Source organism: Ranitomeya variabilis, chromosome 4, assembly GCF_051348905.1.
Source record: "Ranitomeya variabilis isolate aRanVar5 chromosome 4, aRanVar5.hap1, whole genome shotgun sequence".
Classification (NCBI taxonomy): Eukaryota; Metazoa; Chordata; class Amphibia; order Anura; family Dendrobatidae; genus Ranitomeya; species Ranitomeya variabilis.
The window spans coordinates 290,805,516-290,824,038 of record NC_135235.1 but is presented as its reverse complement, the minus strand read 5'-3'; the positions used below and the strand labels follow the sequence as shown (position 1 = coordinate 290,824,038).

The window sequence follows — 18,523 nt, the reverse complement described above, 5'->3', positions numbered from 1 at the left end:
TCCTGCTGGCTCTCAGCTAACCAGTTCTTGCTTAGTGTCTGTAGGAGGCACTTGGGTCTGTTTTCAGACCCCAACATTTTTTATTTTTATTTTCTGTAAATTTTTATTTTTTAATTAACGGAGTGAAGGGGGCGACGGATTCCTTTCTAGGGTCCGCTCTCCCCGAACCATCAACAGGCAAGCAAGGCGCGAGTATACCTCCCCGTACCTTTCCTGCGACGACTGGGGCACGCCTAATCTACGCTAGGGCGACGGTTCCTATACGGTCCCGATCTCCCCCCTGTAAGATGGCGAGCACATAGAGTATACCTCTTATGTGCATCTCCCGGGCTCCTCCGCAATTAAGCCCTCACCTGTTGGCGTCATGTAGTCCCCACAGTAGCCGTAAGCCCCCTGTGGCAGGCACAGCCGTAAGTCCCCTGCGGCAGGCACATATGAAGATGGACAGAGACTCTCCATCCCCCGGCCAAGGGAGGATCGATTGAGCTTTTCCCTCGCAATAGAGGCTGCATCTCTGCTCGGTGGTGGTGAGTAGTTTCCTTCCTCACGCTGCCTGCGTGGGAGGTGCGGTCCTGGTCCCTGGGGAGAGGTGCCGCTGGCCGGTACGCCAGCGGCAATCATTCGGCGCTACGACGCGCTCCACCGGCAGGCTCCATAAATTTAGTCCCCGGCTTTTTTTAGCCAGACTAGGCTGCAATTGAAATCCCCGCCAACCGCCGGAACCCCGCCCAGCTCACTTCAGGGGCGACGGTGCCTTCACGGTCCCGATCTCCCCACACCAGCAGCAGGCCACCACATGGAGTGTCGCCTCCATGTATCCTCTCCTGAAGCCAGGCCTAATGCCGGACAACTGGCCCTGTCCACCCGGACTGAACTCCGTGGATGTACAGAGGCCCCTCTCTATGGCGTCCGAGCAGCCCCCACTGTCCCACCACTGTGAAAGCGGATGGCAAGGAGGCGGACGGTTCCTCTCCACCTCCCTAACAAAGGGATGATGGATTGAGGTTTATCTCTCTATCCCTGCACCGTCCACGCTGCAATACCCGACATCCGCGGCGACTCCATGCCGGGACACGCACCGTTGGTGAGTGGATCCTGCCAGCGATGGGCTTTTGCTGCGGGATATTCACAGACAGTCTCAGGCTTCCCTGTGGCCCACCTCCCTGAGGTAACGCTCCAGCCGGCTACAAAATTTAGCCCCCGGCTTCTGCCGATGTGTAGGCCGCACCCCGGAAGCGCACTGTGGCGCCCTAAGGCGGCTCTGCCTGTTTTCCTGGAGCTTTTCGCCTGGCACGGAAGCGCTCAATTTTCTCGGCCACTGCAACGCCTCTCACTTCTACGCTGGCGCCGGCTGCAGAAATATAGGCCCCGGCTTGGGCCTATTCAGGGAAGTCTCGAGGCTCCGCCCACGTCGTGCCTGTGGCTCCGCCCCCCGAATTGCCGCTTCTCGCTCTCTGCGAGATTTTACCTAAAGGCACATGACCAGTATTCCCTGGTCTTAAAGGCACATGACCAGTATTCCTGGTCTTAAAGGCACATGACCAGTATTCCCTGGTCTTAAAGGCACGTGACCAGTATTCCCTGGTCTTAAAGGCACATGACCAGTATTCCTGGTCTTAAAGTCACATGATCAGTATTCCCTGGTCTGAAAGGCACATGACCAGTATTCCCTGGTCTTAAAGGCACATGACCAGTGTTCCTGGTCTTAAAGTCACATGACCAGTATTCCCTGGTCTTAAAGGCACATGACCAGTATTCCCTGGTCTTAAAGGCACATGACCAGTATTCCCTGGTCTTAAAGGCACATGACCAGTATTCCCTGGTCTTAAAGGCACATGACCAGTATTCCTGGTCTTAAAGGAACACGACCAGTATTCCCTGGTCTTAAAGGCACACGACCAGTATTCCCTGGTCTTAAAGGCACACGACCAGTATTCCCTGGTCTTAAAGGAACACGACCAGTATTCCCTGGTCTTAAAGGCACACGACCAGTATTCCCTGGTCTTAAAGGCACATAACCAATCCGAAGCTGGTCATAAATGAGGAGCCCTCCGCCGCTGATCTCAGTTTATCCCAGTGTAACTAGTTCCCTCAATGGACTTCGTCACTGCCGCAACCCATGGTTTTTCTGACCAAGAAATTTAATCCCTCCGTGATCCCTCCGTGGCTCGGAGTGCTCGCAGGACCGATATACATGGTCCCTCTCCTACATGGGATCCGTCGGCTAGCAGGGGCCGTGAGTATTCTAGAAACGTACAGACATCTACAAAATGGAAGTTTTCATTTCATGATCTCTCTCCAAGGATTTGCTGACAAGACTCTGAACACGGATCGGATATTGCCTTGGACCTGGACTTGCCTTTCAGTAAAGGATGACTCGCCTATTTATATCATCATCCAATCTCTGTACATTGACGAGGACTCCGGTCCTACTCTAGACTACACAGTGTCCCTCATAAGGAGACTAAACTCCCTCGTAGAGCATTTGCCATCCAGTCCGGATATGCGATTCACTGGACAGAAGCCTCTACGTGGGATGCCATGCCTGGTCTGATTTTTAAGGGCGACGGGCCCTTTAAAGGGCACCGATCTCCCCACACCATCAACAGACGGGCACACGGAGTTTCACCTCCACGTATCCTCTTCTGCATCCAGGCCTAACGCCAGACAACCTGTCCTGTCCACCTGGAGACCTGAACTCTGTGGATGTACAGAGGCACCCTTTTCGGGCGTCTGAGCACCCCCCTCTGCATCACCACTATTTAACAGAAGATGCAAGAAGGCGGATAATCCCTCTCCACTTCCCTGATAAGAGGATGGTGGATCGAGGGTTCCTAATTTTTAACTCTGCAATGACCTGCTGGAAGCAGCCGTGCATTCTGCCACTTGGCAGATTAACCGGGTACAATCTCCTGTGGTTTACCTACCAGTATCCCTGCCCGATGTGTCATCAATTAAAAATGCCACGATCTGTCAAATAGCAAATCTGGTTTGTTCCGCTTTGCGACTTCGGGTCCAGCCCTCTACCCTCCCTAGACGCCGCATGGATTGCTAGAGCAACGGTCTCCTGGCCGAAGACCTTAACTACTTTGATTCACACCAGTAACCCTTTCCTGAAGACAGTACAGCTGGTCAATCAAATCTTTTGAGCGGGAGACTAACAAAGGATCGTACGTTCCTACAGCCCCGACCAGCAGTGGAAGGGTTGTCCAGGACAGTCTAGATCTAAGGGATCTTGGTTCCAAAAAGGGGAATGAGAAGCAGGACCGATCCCGGACCTCAAACTTCTAACAACCTTTCACAAGGTTCTTCTTCTTCGAATGGAGTTCCTCCGCTCAGCCATTACTTCAACAGAAAAAGGTGCAGTTTCTGGCATCCATCGACATTCGGGATTCTTGCCCTGTTCAAAAATTCTTTCGCTTTTCCATTCGTGAACAGCATTTAAGTCACGACCTTGTCCTTCGGCCTTGCTACCGCACCCAGAGTGTTCGCAAGGGTCATGGCGGCTGTCATGTTCCTCTTGCACCCTAGAGATGTGCTCGTCCTGCCCTGTTTGGCCGACTGTCTACCTGCCCTTCCAGGACTACGCTAAGGCGTCTATATCACTTGCGATACCCTCTCACCTGGGCTGGTGGCTAGACTTAGACAACTTCTCATTTCCAGCCCAGCACATATCCTTTTTGAGGATGATCCGGTACTCTTCCAGAAGGGTGGTAATTCTCCCTCCAGACAAGGTCATGTTCCTTCAACAGGGAGCTCGCGCACTTGATCACTCATCCCCTCATTTCATTCGATTTGCTGGGAGGGTTCTCAGGAAAAATGGAGACGACAATGGAAGCAGTGTGCTTCGCTCCGCTCGTTTTCAGCAAGTCAAGCAGACTTTCAGACGATAGTCTCTGAGCTCCTTCTTCATCCAGGGCCTTTCTCCCGGTTCAATGGTTACTAGTAACTTCCAATGCCAGTCCTCTTCTCCCGATCATTGCTCTGGAGATCCGCAAGGTAGTCCTACAGTAGGTCCACTGCCTTATGGCGGGTCAACCCATCTGAATTCAATTGGACAAGTAGGGACCTTCTCGCAGGAAGTTTTCACATGTAGTTCTTCCCTATCGCATACCGTTAGATCATTGGGATCTATTCTATTAGGGAAGGTCGCCCCTTTTTTTTCTCGGCGATATCCTCATCCTGACGAGTCTTCAGTGCTAACGGGTCCTTTCAGACTTTTTTCCCTTATTTCCTTCAAGGCAAGGTTGTCCTCAGGCCATCCCCGTCCCTTGTTACCAAGGTGGTATTGTATTACCACTGTTATGAGGGCATAGTTCTTCCCTCATCTTTTTCGGCACCAGTCCACAAAATGGAATGAGTTCCCCATATTCTGGACGAAGCGAGTGCTCTGAGTAGGTACGTCTCGAGGACGGCGTCCTTCCGAAGGTTGGACACTGTGTCTTGGGCTTCCTGACGATAAGAGGAAGGCTTCCTGACGTTTACAGGAAGGGTTTAGCCGTCTTCATTGGCCATTTAGCCTGGTGTATTCCTTTCACCATCCAGGAGTCCTTCCGTGTTAGATGTCAGCCTATCTCCCTGTCTATCGTGGGTTCTAGGCACCAGGCATTGACAAGACACGCCTGCAAACGTGCAGATTCGTCCAGTCCGCATGCATTCTTGAAGCATTATAATTCCCAGACTTCCACAGATGTGAGTCTGGGCAGGCGGACTCTGCAGGCCGCGGTGGCGCACTTGTAAGTAGCGGTTACACAGGGCCTGATCTGATGTTGTCCCCACCCAGGGACTGCTTTGGTACATCCCACGGTCTGTGTCCCCCAATAAGGCGAAGGAGAAAGAGGGATTTTTGTGTACTCGCCGTAAAATCCTTTTCAATCATTGGGGTACACAGCTCCCACCCTGGTATTGGCTTATGCTTGTTTTTATAATCTGATATGCTATACTCTCATATATAATATGACATGCTGTAAGCTAATATGTTGTTACTGATCTCCTACTGCTTTTTGCACCGAACTGGTTAGCTGAGAGCCAGCAGGAGGGTGTATACTGCAGGGGAGGAGCTAACTTTCTTTGTATAACTTAGTGTCCTCCTAGTGGCAAGCAGCATAACACCCACGGTCTGTGTCCCCCAATGATTGGCTCGGAGAAAAGGATTTTACGGTGAGTACACAAAAACCCCTATTTTTTTAGGGACCACATCTCATTTGAAGTCATTTTGAGGGGTCTATATGATAGAAAATAACCAAGTGTGACACCATTCTAAAAACTACACCCCCTCGGGGGCGTGGCCTAACTGTCCATGTAAGCGGACGCACAGGAGAGCGCTCCCGCTGCTGTTTTATACTTTAATCCTGTGCGGTCGCCGCTGACCGGTTTCTTTTGTGGCTCACCGGCTGGTTGAAGGTCTGGGGAGCGCAGCGGTGTTGAGCAGTTGTCCCAAGGTCGGAGGAAATGACCAGGAGACGGCAGAAGGACGCGGGAGCCGGGGATGCAGGTGCTGGCCAAGATGGCGCCGAGGCCAGAGAAGAGGCATGTCAGAAGCGCATGGAGGTGGCGGCGAAGCTCCAGCAGTTTGCCAGAGTGGAAGCAACAGAGGAGGCAGAGAAGGGAGCTGGAGCTGATATCGAGGAGGAGGAGATCCCAGCAGGAGAGCAAGAGGTACAGAAGGGGAGGGAGGAAAGCAGCATGGCGGTGGCAGTAGGGGGACCTGAAGATATGGTACCAGGAGCTGAGCCGACCCTCAGGGATGTTTTTGTGCTGGTCTCCTCATGCAAACAGTCCCTGACCCTTCAGATACAGGAGGTTAAAGGAGACACATCACAGATAACCGCAGCCCTGCAGAAGATGGACAAATGCATGGGGGTGGTGGAGGAGAGGGTGAGCACTGCTGAAGATCATATAGTTCAGCTGCAAAAAGCGGAGAAAAAGTTTGCTCAAGCAATATCAGAGCTGACTGCCAAAAATGAGGATCTGGAGAATAGGTCCAGAAGGAATAATATACGTATTGTGGGTATCCCTGAAAAAACTGAGGGGAGAAATCCCACTGAGTTTATTGAAAGCTGGCCGTTGGAGAACATTGGTGGTGCAGTGCTGACAAAAGTGTTTGCAGTTGAGAGAGCTCATAGGGTCCCGCCGAAGCCCCCTGCCCCAGGAGCGAATCCCCGTACCATGCTTGCCAAAATTCTAAATTACAGGGACAGAGACATTATCCTGAGGAAGTCTAGGGATATGGCGGATCTGACGGTTGGAGGTCAAAGAATTGCTATTTATCCCGACTATTCTGCTCTGGTTCAGAAACAACGGATGATGTTCACGGGTATCAAGAGACGACTGAGGGAACTGGGAGTGCAATATTCCATGATTTTTCCAGCAAAGTTAAGAGTGGTCGCTTTTGACAAAACCCACTTTTTCCTGACACCAGAGGACGCTACCCAGTGGATCGACACCAATGCTAAACGACTTAAAGGGAACCTATCACCCCGTTTTTTTCGGTATGAGATAAAAATACTGTTAAATATGGCCTGAGCTGTGCATTACAATAGTGTAGTTTGTGGACCCCGATTCCCCACCTATGCTGCCGAAATACGTTACCAAAGTAGTCATTTTCGCCTGTCAATCAGGCTGGTCAGGTCGGATGGGCGTGGCTTCTTCCCCCAGATATTGCGTAGTTTTCCGTTGGTGGCGTAGTGGTGTGCGCATGTCCAACGTCCCCAATCCTGCACGGGGGGGTGAAAATAGCAGCGATGTCCGTTATTCCATTGGTGGTCGGTGGGCGCGGCCATCTTCCTTTGGCCGCGCGTGCGCAGAAGCGGCGCTCTGCTGGCCGCGGCTTCAGGAAAATGGCCGCCGCGATCTCCATCTGCGCACGCGCGGCATCCCGCGGCCATTTTCCTGAAGCCGCGGCCAGCAGAGCGCCGCTTCTGCGCATGCGCGGCCAAAGGAAGATGGCCGCGCCCACCGACCACCAATGGAATAACGGACATCGCTGCTATTTTCACCCCCCCGTGCAGGATTGGGGACCTTGGACATGCGCACACCACTACGCCACCAACGGAAAACTACGCAATATCTGGGGGAAGAAGCCACGCCCATCCGACCTGACCAGCCTGATTGACAGGCGAAAATGACTACTTTGGTAACGTATTTCGGCAGCATAGGTGGGGAATCGGGGTCCACAAACTACACTATTGTAATGCTCAGCTCAGGCCCTATTTAACAGTATTTTTATCTCATACCGAAAAAAACGGGGTGATAGGTTCCCTTTAAAGGAAAAGGAGATTGAACTACCGGGGAGAACCGGACGGGGGATATTTCACTGTCGTTGGATAAGAGATTTGTGATTGACAGCATATTTGCTATGGGGATGTGTAAAGTCTGAGGGTTGAGCTGGGCCTTATTGAGTGAATGGCCAGAGGGTGCAGTAATGGCTGTTGGGCACGGGGGAGGAGGGTTATGCTGGGTACTGCAAGCTTGATTCGTTTGTTTTTACATTTTTATACATGTTGGAATGTTTTATTCTGTTTAAGAAATGTACGAAATATTGTTATTTACTGTAGCGGGAGGCGGGTGGAGAGGGTAACGTAAAGGAGAGTGTTCGCAATGGGCGGTGGTGCCCCACTCTTGAGAAGAGGCAGAAGGTGTAGCATTGGGTGGGTTAGGGGGAGAAGTTGGGTTTTGGTAGGGGGGGTGGGGGAAGTTAGACAGCTCATAATGGGGAGTAACAATATATTTAGAGATGAGTCACATGATGGGGGGCCGCATTAAGATACTGAGCTGGAATGTAAGAGGCCTTGCGGATAAGTCCAGGCGAGCCGCGAGTCTACAGTATGTCAGGGATCAACGGGCTTCAATGATGTGTCTGCTAGAGACGCATTTAGTGCGGGAGAGGGTGGATGTACTAAATAGGCGATGGATTCAGAAGGTATACCATTCTACCTTCTCTACGTATTCAAGGGGAGTGTCAGTCTTGGTACCTGTGGGAGTGCAGTATGAAGAGGTGAAGATACATGTGGATGTGGAAGGTCAGTATGTGGTGATACAATGTATAATATATGGAGTAAGGTTGTGTATAGCGGCAATGTATATTCCACCCCCTTACTCAAGCAAGAAAATTAGAGAGGTATTGGAGCAGGTGGAACGATGGGGTCCGACACCACTTTTAATTATTGGCGATCTGAATAATATCTGTGACGACTTTTGGGATAAAAATAAAAACACCCAGAATAGGACGGGGGGGGCACACTACTACATTTGGCACCTATGTTCGTGAAATAGGTATGATTGACCTATGGAGAGTTAGACATGTTGGGGAGAGAGGGTATTCATGTTATTCACCGGCTCATGGTGCGTTGTCCAGAATTGATATGGCTTTGGGTAATCGTCTGTTAGACACAATGGTGGGGGAGGTGCGATACTTACCGAGGGCCCTCTCAGACCACAGTCCAATTGAGTTTAAATTGATGGGGACGCAGGCCATGAGCAGGAGAGAGTGGAAGATCCACCCTAATTGGTTGCATAGTATGGATTTAGATAGTATAAGACAGGAGGTGGCGGAGTTCTTTGTATTGAATGATGGGAGTGCAGACGCTCTTACTGTTTGGGAAGCTATGAAGGCGTACTTGCGAGGGTTACTGTTTAGATATATTAGTAGGTGTAAGCGGAAGACGAGAGAGGCAGAAAAGGCAGCGGTTGACGAGCTGAGGGCAGCAGAAGACGAGATGGTACAATTGGGAACTCCCGAGGCTGGGAAAAGGTTAAAAACAGCGCAAAATCGTATGGAGACAATTCTGCTGGGAAAAGCTGAAAGGAAGCGGGAATTTCAGAGGTTGACTTATTATCAGGAGGGAGAAACTGTGGGTCACGTGCTGTCGCTGGTGGCTGCTGCCCAGAGGAGTACCTCGTTTGTTCATTCGTTGGTTTCTGGGAATGGAAGTAGAGTATCTGAAACATCTGAGATTTTGAAGGTTTTTGCGGATTCTTACGCGGACTTATACTCTTCTCGGGTTGATGAATCGGTTGGAGACACAGTGGCTTTCTTGGAGGGTCTGGGGTTGCCGAGATTGAGTGAGGTAGATAGGGAGAGCTTGGAAGCCCCTATTACGGAGGAGGAACTGGGTCGGGCACTACAGTCTATGGCTAATGGGAAGGCGCCTGGTGTCGATGGGTTGCCCACCGAAATCTATAAAAGCATGGGGGAGGTGTTAGTTCCCAGATTAAAGGCTGTTCTAGATGAAGCTAGGTGTGGAGGGTGCCTGCCAGCTTCTATGAGAGAAGCCATAATAGTGGTTATTCCAAAGGAGGATAAGGATTTGGGGAAACCTGAGTCATATCGTCCAATTTCTTTGCTAACTATGGATGTCAAGCTTCTGGCCAAGGTGTTAGCGTCCCGTCTGTCAAGTATCATCACTAGTCTGGTGCACCCGGATCAGTCTGGCTTTATGCCTGATAGATCTACAGCGGTTAACCTGCGGAGGCTGTTTATGAATCTGCAGCTTAGGTCTGACAACTGTGGCCAGAGAGTTATCGCATCCTTGGATGCCCACAAGGCGTTTGACAGTGTGGAGTGGGGATACCTCTGGCAGGTGTTGAAGTGCATGGGTTTTGGACCGCAGTTTGTGTCTTGGATTCAACTGCTGCATTCGTTGCCGGTGGCTAGAATCAGAGTGAATGGGGAGCTATCTCAGTCTATAAAGTTGGCTAGAGGCACAAGACAGGGATGTCCGCTCTCTCCTCTTTTGTTTGCTCTGGCTGTGGAACCATTGGCCGTCAAGATTCGACAATCTGTTGAGGTGTCCGGGTTTAGGTATGGGATAGTTGAGGAGAAGATAGCGTTGTATGCGGACGATGTTCTACTGTTTTTGGCTGACCCGGATGTTTCCTTGAGGGGGGCCATTGGGATTATTGAGAGATTTGGATCCTTGTCGGGGCTGACGATAAATTGGAGTAAATCAATTCTGTTTAAGGTAGATGACGTGGGAGAGAATGAGAGTGAGCCTTTGGGGGAGGGGCGTCTTAAGATGGTAACTCATTTTAAGTACCTTGGGATATGGATCTCTGTACCAGTTACGGACTTTTTACATAGGAATCTGACTCTTGTTCTGGGTGTACTTAAGGCAAAAGTGGATGCTTGGATTAAGCTACATTTATCGGTGGTAGGTAGGGTTAATCTTATTAAAATGGTGTTGATGTCTAAAATATTATATGTCCTTCATAACGCACCAGTTTGGATACCACGCGGGAAATTTCGACAGATTAACTCCCTCTTTAGAAGTTTGGTATGGGGAAGGCAATATCCACGTATCGGCCTGGAGACGCTTCAGCGACCCAAGGAGGATGGTGGGTTGGCTTTGCCCAACCCTGAAGTATATTTTCTTGCAGCCCAGAGTCAACATTTGAAGGGCTGGGCGCATGAGGCGTCGTCCAGTGCGGTACAGCATTTGATGGAAATGGTGACAAACCGATGTCCAGTAATACATGTCTGGAGGATGGCTCCCTGGGGGCTTTGGGGAAATTGTATCCAACTGTGTTTTTGATATGTAAATTGTGGAGCAAATTGAAGCAAGTTCGGGGGGTTACGGGTCTTACTAGATTCTCACCGATATGGTTTAATAATAACTTACCGGAGTTTGCAGCATTGGGGGTACTACCAGAGTGGCAGGCTAAGGGAATCTACTATGTGAATCAGATAATTGAACAGCGAGTGTTGAAATCCTTTTCCCAATTGCAGGTAGAGTTTGGACTCAGACCCTCGGGGGAATATCACTATGCACAGATGAGGCATGCATTTGGAGCTCAGAACAGGGGTGCAGGTATTAGGATACAAGAAGATATAGTATTGGAATATGTGTGTGGTGACGGGACTACGAGGGGGGTTATTTCCACCCTATATAAAGACTTACTACATACATACTTGTTAGGGTTTCCAATAAAGGCGAGAGCTAAGTGGGAGAGGGACCTGGGCCCAATGGAGAATGAAACTTGGGAGTCGGTGTTGGAGTGGGTCCCACGGGTGTCAATAAGTGAGCCGTATAGGCTGTCGCAGCTTTTATCATACACAGAGTCTACAAATCTCCGGAAGTATTGCATAGAGCGGGTCTGCGTGCCGACTCCGAGTGCCCGAGGTGTAGGACTATGAATGCTGGAATATATCATATGATGTGGACGTGTCCAAGACTGGCTGCTTTTTGGCTAGTGGTTTTGAGTCGTGTGGAAGGAGCGTATAGATGCACGGTACCAAGGGATCCGATAGTGTGTTTACTGGGGTATGTGGATGAGATTGGAGTGGATAACACCTGGAAGATAGCAATTGCTAGACTATTATATATGGCCCGAAAGGTGATAGCACGAAACTGGATTAAGGAGGAACCGCCCGCGAGGAGAGAATTCCTTCAATATGTAAAGCAGGGTCTCAAATTGGAAAAAGGGGTTTACAAGAGACGAGGGAAAACAGGAATGTTTGATAAAATGTGGTCTCCATGGCTTGAATTGGGATAGGATAGGTAAAGGGAGTAGGAAAGTTAAGGGCCTGTGGCTGGTGAAAATTGCATGATGAATAGGCGGTCTCAAGGGGGTTAAGTGGGCTAAAGATTCATTAAACATTACAAACAAGAGATAAGCTGTCCTTGGGGGGTGGGGTGGGATTTGTTGGGAATGTTGGGGTTTTTAAAATTGAGAAAACTTTGTATGGATCATATTGAAAGATTGTGGGAGATGTAATGTTTATTCTTAATAAAAATCTATTTAAATTAAAAAAAAACTGCACCCCTCAAGGTGCTCAAAACCACATTCAAGAAGTTTATTAACCCTTCTTGTGTTTCACAGGAATTTTTGGAATGTTTAAATAAGGCCGGTTTCACACTTGCGTTTGGAGCAGCTGCGGACTTCCTCCGTGAAGCCCCGCCCTCTGCCGCTAGCTCCGCCTACTTCTGCATGCGGCCGGCATGCGGCCTGTGTACCTATATTTAACATTAGGTACGCAGGTCGTGCGGCTGTATGCGGAGGCTGCCGCATGCGTCGTTTTGACGCTGCGGCGGCCAGCGTAGGACGCAGCCTGTAGCATTTTTTTTTTTTATCCGCAGCGTCAAAACGACGCATGCGGCAGCCTCCGCATACAGCCGCACGACCTGCGTACCTAATGTTAAATATAGGTACACAGGCCGCATGCCGGCCGCATGCAGAAGTAGGCGGAGCTAGCGGCGGAGGGCGGGGCTTCACGGAGGAAGTCCGCAGCCCTCCGCAGCTGCTCCAATTGCAAGTGTGAAACCGGCCTAAAAATGAACATTTAACTTTTTTTCACAAAAAATTTACTTCAGCTCCAATTTGTTTTATTTTACCAAGGGAAACAGGAGAAAATGGACCACAAAGGTTGTTGTACAATTTCTCCTGAGTACGCCGATACCCCATATGTGGGGGTAAACCACTGTTTGGGTGCATGGCAGACCTCGGAAGCGAAGGAGCGCCATTTGACTTTTCAATGCAAAATTGACAGGAATTGAGATGGCACGCCATGTTGCGTTTGGAGAGCCACTGATGTGCCTAAACATTGAAACCCCCCACAAGTGACACCATTTTGGAAAGTAGACCCCCTAAGGAACTTATCTAGATGTGTTGTGAGAGCTTTGAACCCCCAAGTGTTTCACTACAGTTTATAATGCAGAGCCGTGAAAATATATATTTTTTTTTTTCAGAAAAATGATTTTTTAGCCCCCAGTTTTGTATTTCTCCAAGGGTAACAGTTGAAATTGGAGGCCAAAAGTTGTTGTCCAATTTGTCCTGAGTACGCTGATACCCCATATGTGGGGGGGAACCACCGTTTGAGCGCATGGCAGAGCTCGGAAGAGAAGGAGCGTCATTTGGAATGCAGACATAGATGGATTGGTCTGCAGGCGTCACATTGCGTTTGCAGAGCCCCTAATGTACCTAAACAGTAGAAACCCCCCATAAGTGACCCCATATTGGAAACTAGACCCCCCAAGGAACTTATCTAGATATGTTGTGAGAACTTTGAACCCCCAAGTGTTTCACCACAGTTTATAACGCAGAGCTGTGAAAATAAAAAATCTTTTTTTTTTCCACAAAAATTATTTTTTAGCCCCCAGTTTTTTGTATTTTCCCAAGGGTAACAGGAGAAATTGGACCCCAAAAGTTGTTGTCCAATGTGTCCTGAGTACGTTGATACCCCATATGTTGGTGTAAACCCCTGTTTGGGCGCTCGGAAGGGAAGGAGCACTGTTTTACTTTTTCAACGCAGAATTCGCTGGAATTGAGATCGGACGCCATGTCGCGTTTGGAGAGCCCCTTATGTGCCTAAACAGTGGAAACCCCCCAATTATAACTGAAACCCTAATCCAAACACATCCCTAACCCTAATCCCAACGGTAACCCTAACCACACCCCTAACCCTGACACACCCCTAATCCCAACCCTATTCCCAATCCTAAATGTAATCCTAACCCTAACTTTAGCCCCAACCCTAACCCTAACTTTAGCCCCAACCCTCAGTGTAGCCTTAACCCTAGCCCTAACCCTTGCCCTAGCCCTAACCCTAATGGGAAAATGGAAATAAATACATTTTTTTTAATTTTTCGCTAACTAAGGGGTTGATGAAGGGGGGTTTGATTTTACTTTTATAGCGGGTTTTTTAGCGGATTTTTATGATTGGCAGCTGTCACACACTGAAAGACGCTTTTTATTGCAAAAAATGTTTTTTGCTTTACCACATTTTGAGAGCTATAATTTTTCCATATTTTGGTCCACAGAGTCATGTGAGGTCTTGTTTTTTGCGGGACAAGTTGACGTTTTTATTGGTGACATTTTCAGGCACGTTACATTTTTTGATCGCTTTTTATTCTGATTTTTGTGAGGCAGAATGACCAAAAACCAGCTATTTATGAATTTCTTTTGGGGGAGGCGTTTATACCATTTGGTAAAATGGATAAAGCAGTTTTATTCTTCGGGTCAGTACGATTACAGCGATCCCTCATTTATATAATTTTTTTATGTTTTGCCGCTTTGATACGATAAAAACTATTTTATAGAAAAAATAATTATTTTGGCATCGCTTTATTTTGAGGACTATAACTTTTTTATTTTTTCTTTGATGACGCTGTATGGCGGCTCGTTTTTTTCGGGACAAGATGACGTTTTCAGCGGTACCATGGTTATATATATCCGTCTTTTTGATCTCGTGTTATTCTACTTTTTGTTTGGCGGTATGATGATAAAGCGTTTTTTTTTTTTTACGGTGTTCACTGAAGGGGTTAACTAGTGGGACAGTTTTATAGGTCGGGTCGTTACGGACGCGGCAATACTAAATATGTGTACTTTTATTGTTTTTTTTTTAATTTAGATAAAGAAATGTATTTATAGGAACAATATATATATATTTTTTTTTGGGGGGGGGGGGATTTTTTTTTTTTTTTTTTTTTACACATATGAATATTTTTTTTACACAATAACATTGCCCGGGGGGGGGGGGGGCGGGGGGGGGGCATCACGTTATAGTGTAAGATCGCCGATCTGACACTTTGCTGTGTACTGTGTCAGATCGGCGATCTGACGTGCACAGCTCCTGGAGGCTTCCCAGCGCCTGCTCTGAGCAGGCGCTGTGTATCCACCTCCCTGCAGGACCCGTATGCCGCGGCCATCTTGGATCCGGGCCTGCTGCAGCGAGGAGGAGGTAAGAGACCCTCGGAGCAACGCGATCACATTGCGTTGCTCCGGGGGTCTCAGGGAAGCACGCAGGGAGCCCCCTCCCTGCGCGATGCTTCCCTATACCGCCGGAACACTGCGTTCATGTTTGATCGCAGTGTGCCGGGGGTTAATGTGCCGGGGGCGGTCCGTGACCGCTCCTGGCACATAGTGCCGGATGTCAGCTGCGATAGTCAGCTGACACCCGGCCGCGATCGGCTGCGCTCTCCCTTGAGCGCGGCCGATCGCTATGCCGTACTATCCCGTCGAGGGTCAGATAGGCCCAGGTCACCTCGACGGGATAAGGGGTCACCTCGTCTAAGGTCAGAGAGGGGTTAATTATATATGGGAGAGGCTTACATTTTATTTTATTTTCCAGGAGCTAATATTTGCTATTTTTAAGTCTTGAACATTTTTTTGTAATATGATTTCAGCGGCTTCTGCATCTGGGACAGAAGATGAGACCAGCTCTGAGGAGTCAGAAGAGCCTGAAGAAGAAGAGGAAGATGATGAGGAGGAAGAGGATGAAGAGGAAGAGACTGAAAGCAACTCAGAGGCTGCATCAGAACAGACTGCAGGTAGTAATATTGTCACTGTAATCGCTCTACACCCATGAATTACACGGCTACATACGGCTCCACGGGCCCCAAATTTTTTCCAAGTATGTACCAGGGAGCGAATAGTCTGTTTTGAAATATAATTCTCAGGCTGGTTTCACACATCGGACATTTTTTTTTTTTAATTTATTCACATCATTTTTATTGAAAACTCCAAACACAAATTTCTCCTACGCCTCATTGGGGGACACAGGACCATGGGTGTTACGCTGCTGCCACTAGGAGGACACTAAGTAAGCACAGAAAGAATAGCTCCTCCCCTGCAGTATACACCCTCCTGCTGGCTCCAAGTGAACCAGTTCTTGCTTAGTGTCTGTAGGAGGCACTTGGGTCTGTTTCAGACCCCACCATTTTTATTTTAATTTTTGATTTTTTGTTCTATTTTTTCCTTTAACGGAGCGAATGGGGGCGACGGATCCTTTCTAGGCTCCGATCTCCCCCGAACCATCAACAGGCAAGTACGTGGAGCGTTCTCCCGTATCCTTTCCTGCAACGTTGGATGCCAGCCCTGAGCTCACCTTACGGGCGACGGTTCCTTCACGTTCCGATCTCCCCCCTCCATAGCAGGCGACCACATGGAGTAGCCCTCCATCTACCTCTCCTGGAGCCAGGTGCATAGCCGGACATATTATGAATGGCGTCCGTGCAGCCCCCCTCTGCATCACCACTGATATAGCGGATGACGCATGGCGGAAGAAGCTCTCCACCCCCTCCCTGACTAAGGCGACGGTGGATTGAGCACAGGCCCACCGCATCTACCGTGAGTGCACTGCGGGGGCCGAGGCGCTGGGGGGTCCTGGTCCTCGGGGTATGGGAGGACCGCACCTTAAGCCTCTGTCTGTGGGTCGTCCTTAGTGCGGCAACCCCACGAAGGAGTGCAGCTAATGATGGCGCTAATAGCGGTTGCGGCGCTGCAGGCCGCAACCGCAGAGAGGAAAAAAAAATAAAATTTCCCTCAATTCAGGCTGGAGTTTTGGCCATGCCCACCGGCAGTTAGCCCCGCCCACTTTTTCTGGCACTTCTCGTTCCCTGTGATGAGCTCCCACTTCCTGGTCTCGGTGGCCACCTGCCCTGATGCTGCAGCACTGCTCCAGCATTTCCTATCAAAGCCCTCAGGACTAGCGTTTTTCTCTGCCTACACTGCGGACCTGCCCTGGGGACTCAAGACACAGGACCTGGGTAAGCTGCAGACACATAGCTTAACCCTTCCCCTGCTAGTAAGCCCTTTCCTCCAGGCTTTACTATGTCTCAACCAAAGCCTCACAAAAAGTCTGGGAAAACCCACACTGTATTTTTCGCTGCATGTACCTCTTGTAAGGTATCATTACCCCGGGGTCATAATACTACGTTATGCACAGCTTGTGAACCGGTGACGGCTCAGGAACCACCTGTTGATGATACTGAACCCAGTGAGCCTAGTCCCCCTGAGTGGGCTACCTCCCTTACCCGGTCTATGGCATCCCTAGCAAAAGCGTTAGACTCTTTCCGAGACCCTTCTTCTAACCAGGGCACTAATACGGACGACGCTTCCAATGGTCAGAACCCCTTGTACTCCAGGGGTCGTACCTTGCCAAGGAGTTCTCACTCTTCCAGGAAAAGGACTCATGCCATATCTCCAGGCCATCAACGGTTTTCGGGTTCTGAGAGCTCCACTTCTCGCTCCCCTTCCTTTGGGGCTAGTATAGAACCTGTTTCAGAGGACGATTCTGATACGTCCCTAGATCAGGAATTTCATCATGATCAGGAGACTCTCGACTCTAATTGAGTCAGTGAATAAGGCTTTGAGACTTGAGGAGGAACCCTTATCTAAAACGGATCATGCCGTGTCCTTTAAGAGGACCAAACGAGCTCACAGAGTGTTCGCCACTCATCCCGAGTTTAAGCAAATTGTTGAATCTCACAGGATCCGTCCAGATAAACGATTCACAGGGCAGAAGCCCATGGAGTCCAAATATCCCTTTGCCCAGGATCTAAGAAAAGATTGGTCACAATCTCGCCCAGTAGATCCTCCGGTATCGCGCCTGGCTACCAAATCTGTTTTATCCTCCTCGGAGGGCGCCTCTATCAAAAATCCAACCGATCGTCAGATCGACAATATGGCGCGTTCAGCCTTTGAAGCCTCAGCGGCCGCACTCTTTCCATCTTTTGCCGCTACGTGGGTGGCTAAGGCTATCACCCACTGGGCTGAGGTCTTGTCTTCAGCAGTACTGGATACCAATCTTCCCCCCGAGATAGCAGACTTCGCTACTCAGATAGCCAGAGCTGGAGATTTTGTAGTGACCGCGTCCCTGGATGCCGCTGACTGCGCTTCTCAAGCTGCAGCAAATGCCATCACCATCCGGAGGTCCTTATGGCTCAGGGACTGGCGTGCGGATTCTACTTCCGAAAAGTCATTGTCTTCTCTCCCATATCAGAGCGGTCGCCTTTTTGGCGAAAAGCTCGACCAGTTAATTTCTGACGCCACTGGAGGGAAGAGTAAATTTCTTCCACAACATAGACCCTCTTGGCCCTTTCAGACCCTGCAACCACAGGCTCGTTCCCGATTTTTTCATTACAACTCAAACTGGTCCTCTACTTCCACATCTCTCGATTCCGGCAGGGCACAACGTGGAAACAGAGGTTCACAGGCCTCTTTTAAGCCTTCCCCTTCATGGAGAGGCAGGCCAAGGCAGCCGAGATCCAGAGGCGCCAGAACGGGCAGACCTTCCACACAATGACTCCCTGCGGTATCCGGGGGACACCCTCAAAGTAGGCGGCCGCCTGTTTTCCTTCAGTGCCGCGTGGCTCTCGGTCATTCACGACGAGTGGGTCCGCGATCTAGTGTCCTCCGGATACAAGATAGATCCCTTATCTCATCCTCCAAACCGTTTTTTCCTGTCTTCTCCTCCCAGGGCAAAAGCATCAGAGTTCTTCAAAGCTATAAGCTCTCTGAGAAAAGACAGAGTTATTATTCCGGTCCCTCAAAGCGAAAGGTTTCAAGGTTTTTATTCAAACCTCTTCATTGTTCCAAAGAAGGACGGTACAGTACGGCCCATACTGGACCTAAAACTGCTGAACAGGTTCGTCAGTGTACGACGGTTCTGGATGGAATCGCTTCGTTCTGTCATCGCCTCCATGGAAAAAGGCGAGTTCCTGGCGTATATAGACATCCAGGACGCATACCTCCACATTCCTATTTTACCTTCTCACCAAAGGTTTCTTAGCTTCGCAGTTCAGGA

General features: G+C 49.5%; 1 protein-coding gene across 11 annotated transcripts in view; it reads left to right on the top strand.

Moving 5' to 3' along the window:
• Positions 1-18,523, top strand: part of LOC143764527 (cyclin-dependent kinase 11B-like) — an 89,411-nt gene that overhangs the window by 39,731 nt on the left and 31,157 nt on the right. For all 11 annotated transcript variants that reach the window (XM_077250161.1, XM_077250167.1, XM_077250163.1 and 8 more), the window contains one exon: positions 15,123-15,266. In XM_077250161.1, the coding sequence (XP_077106276.1) occupies positions 15,123-15,266 (144 nt within the window). The remainder of the gene's footprint in view (positions 1-15,122; positions 15,267-18,523) is intronic.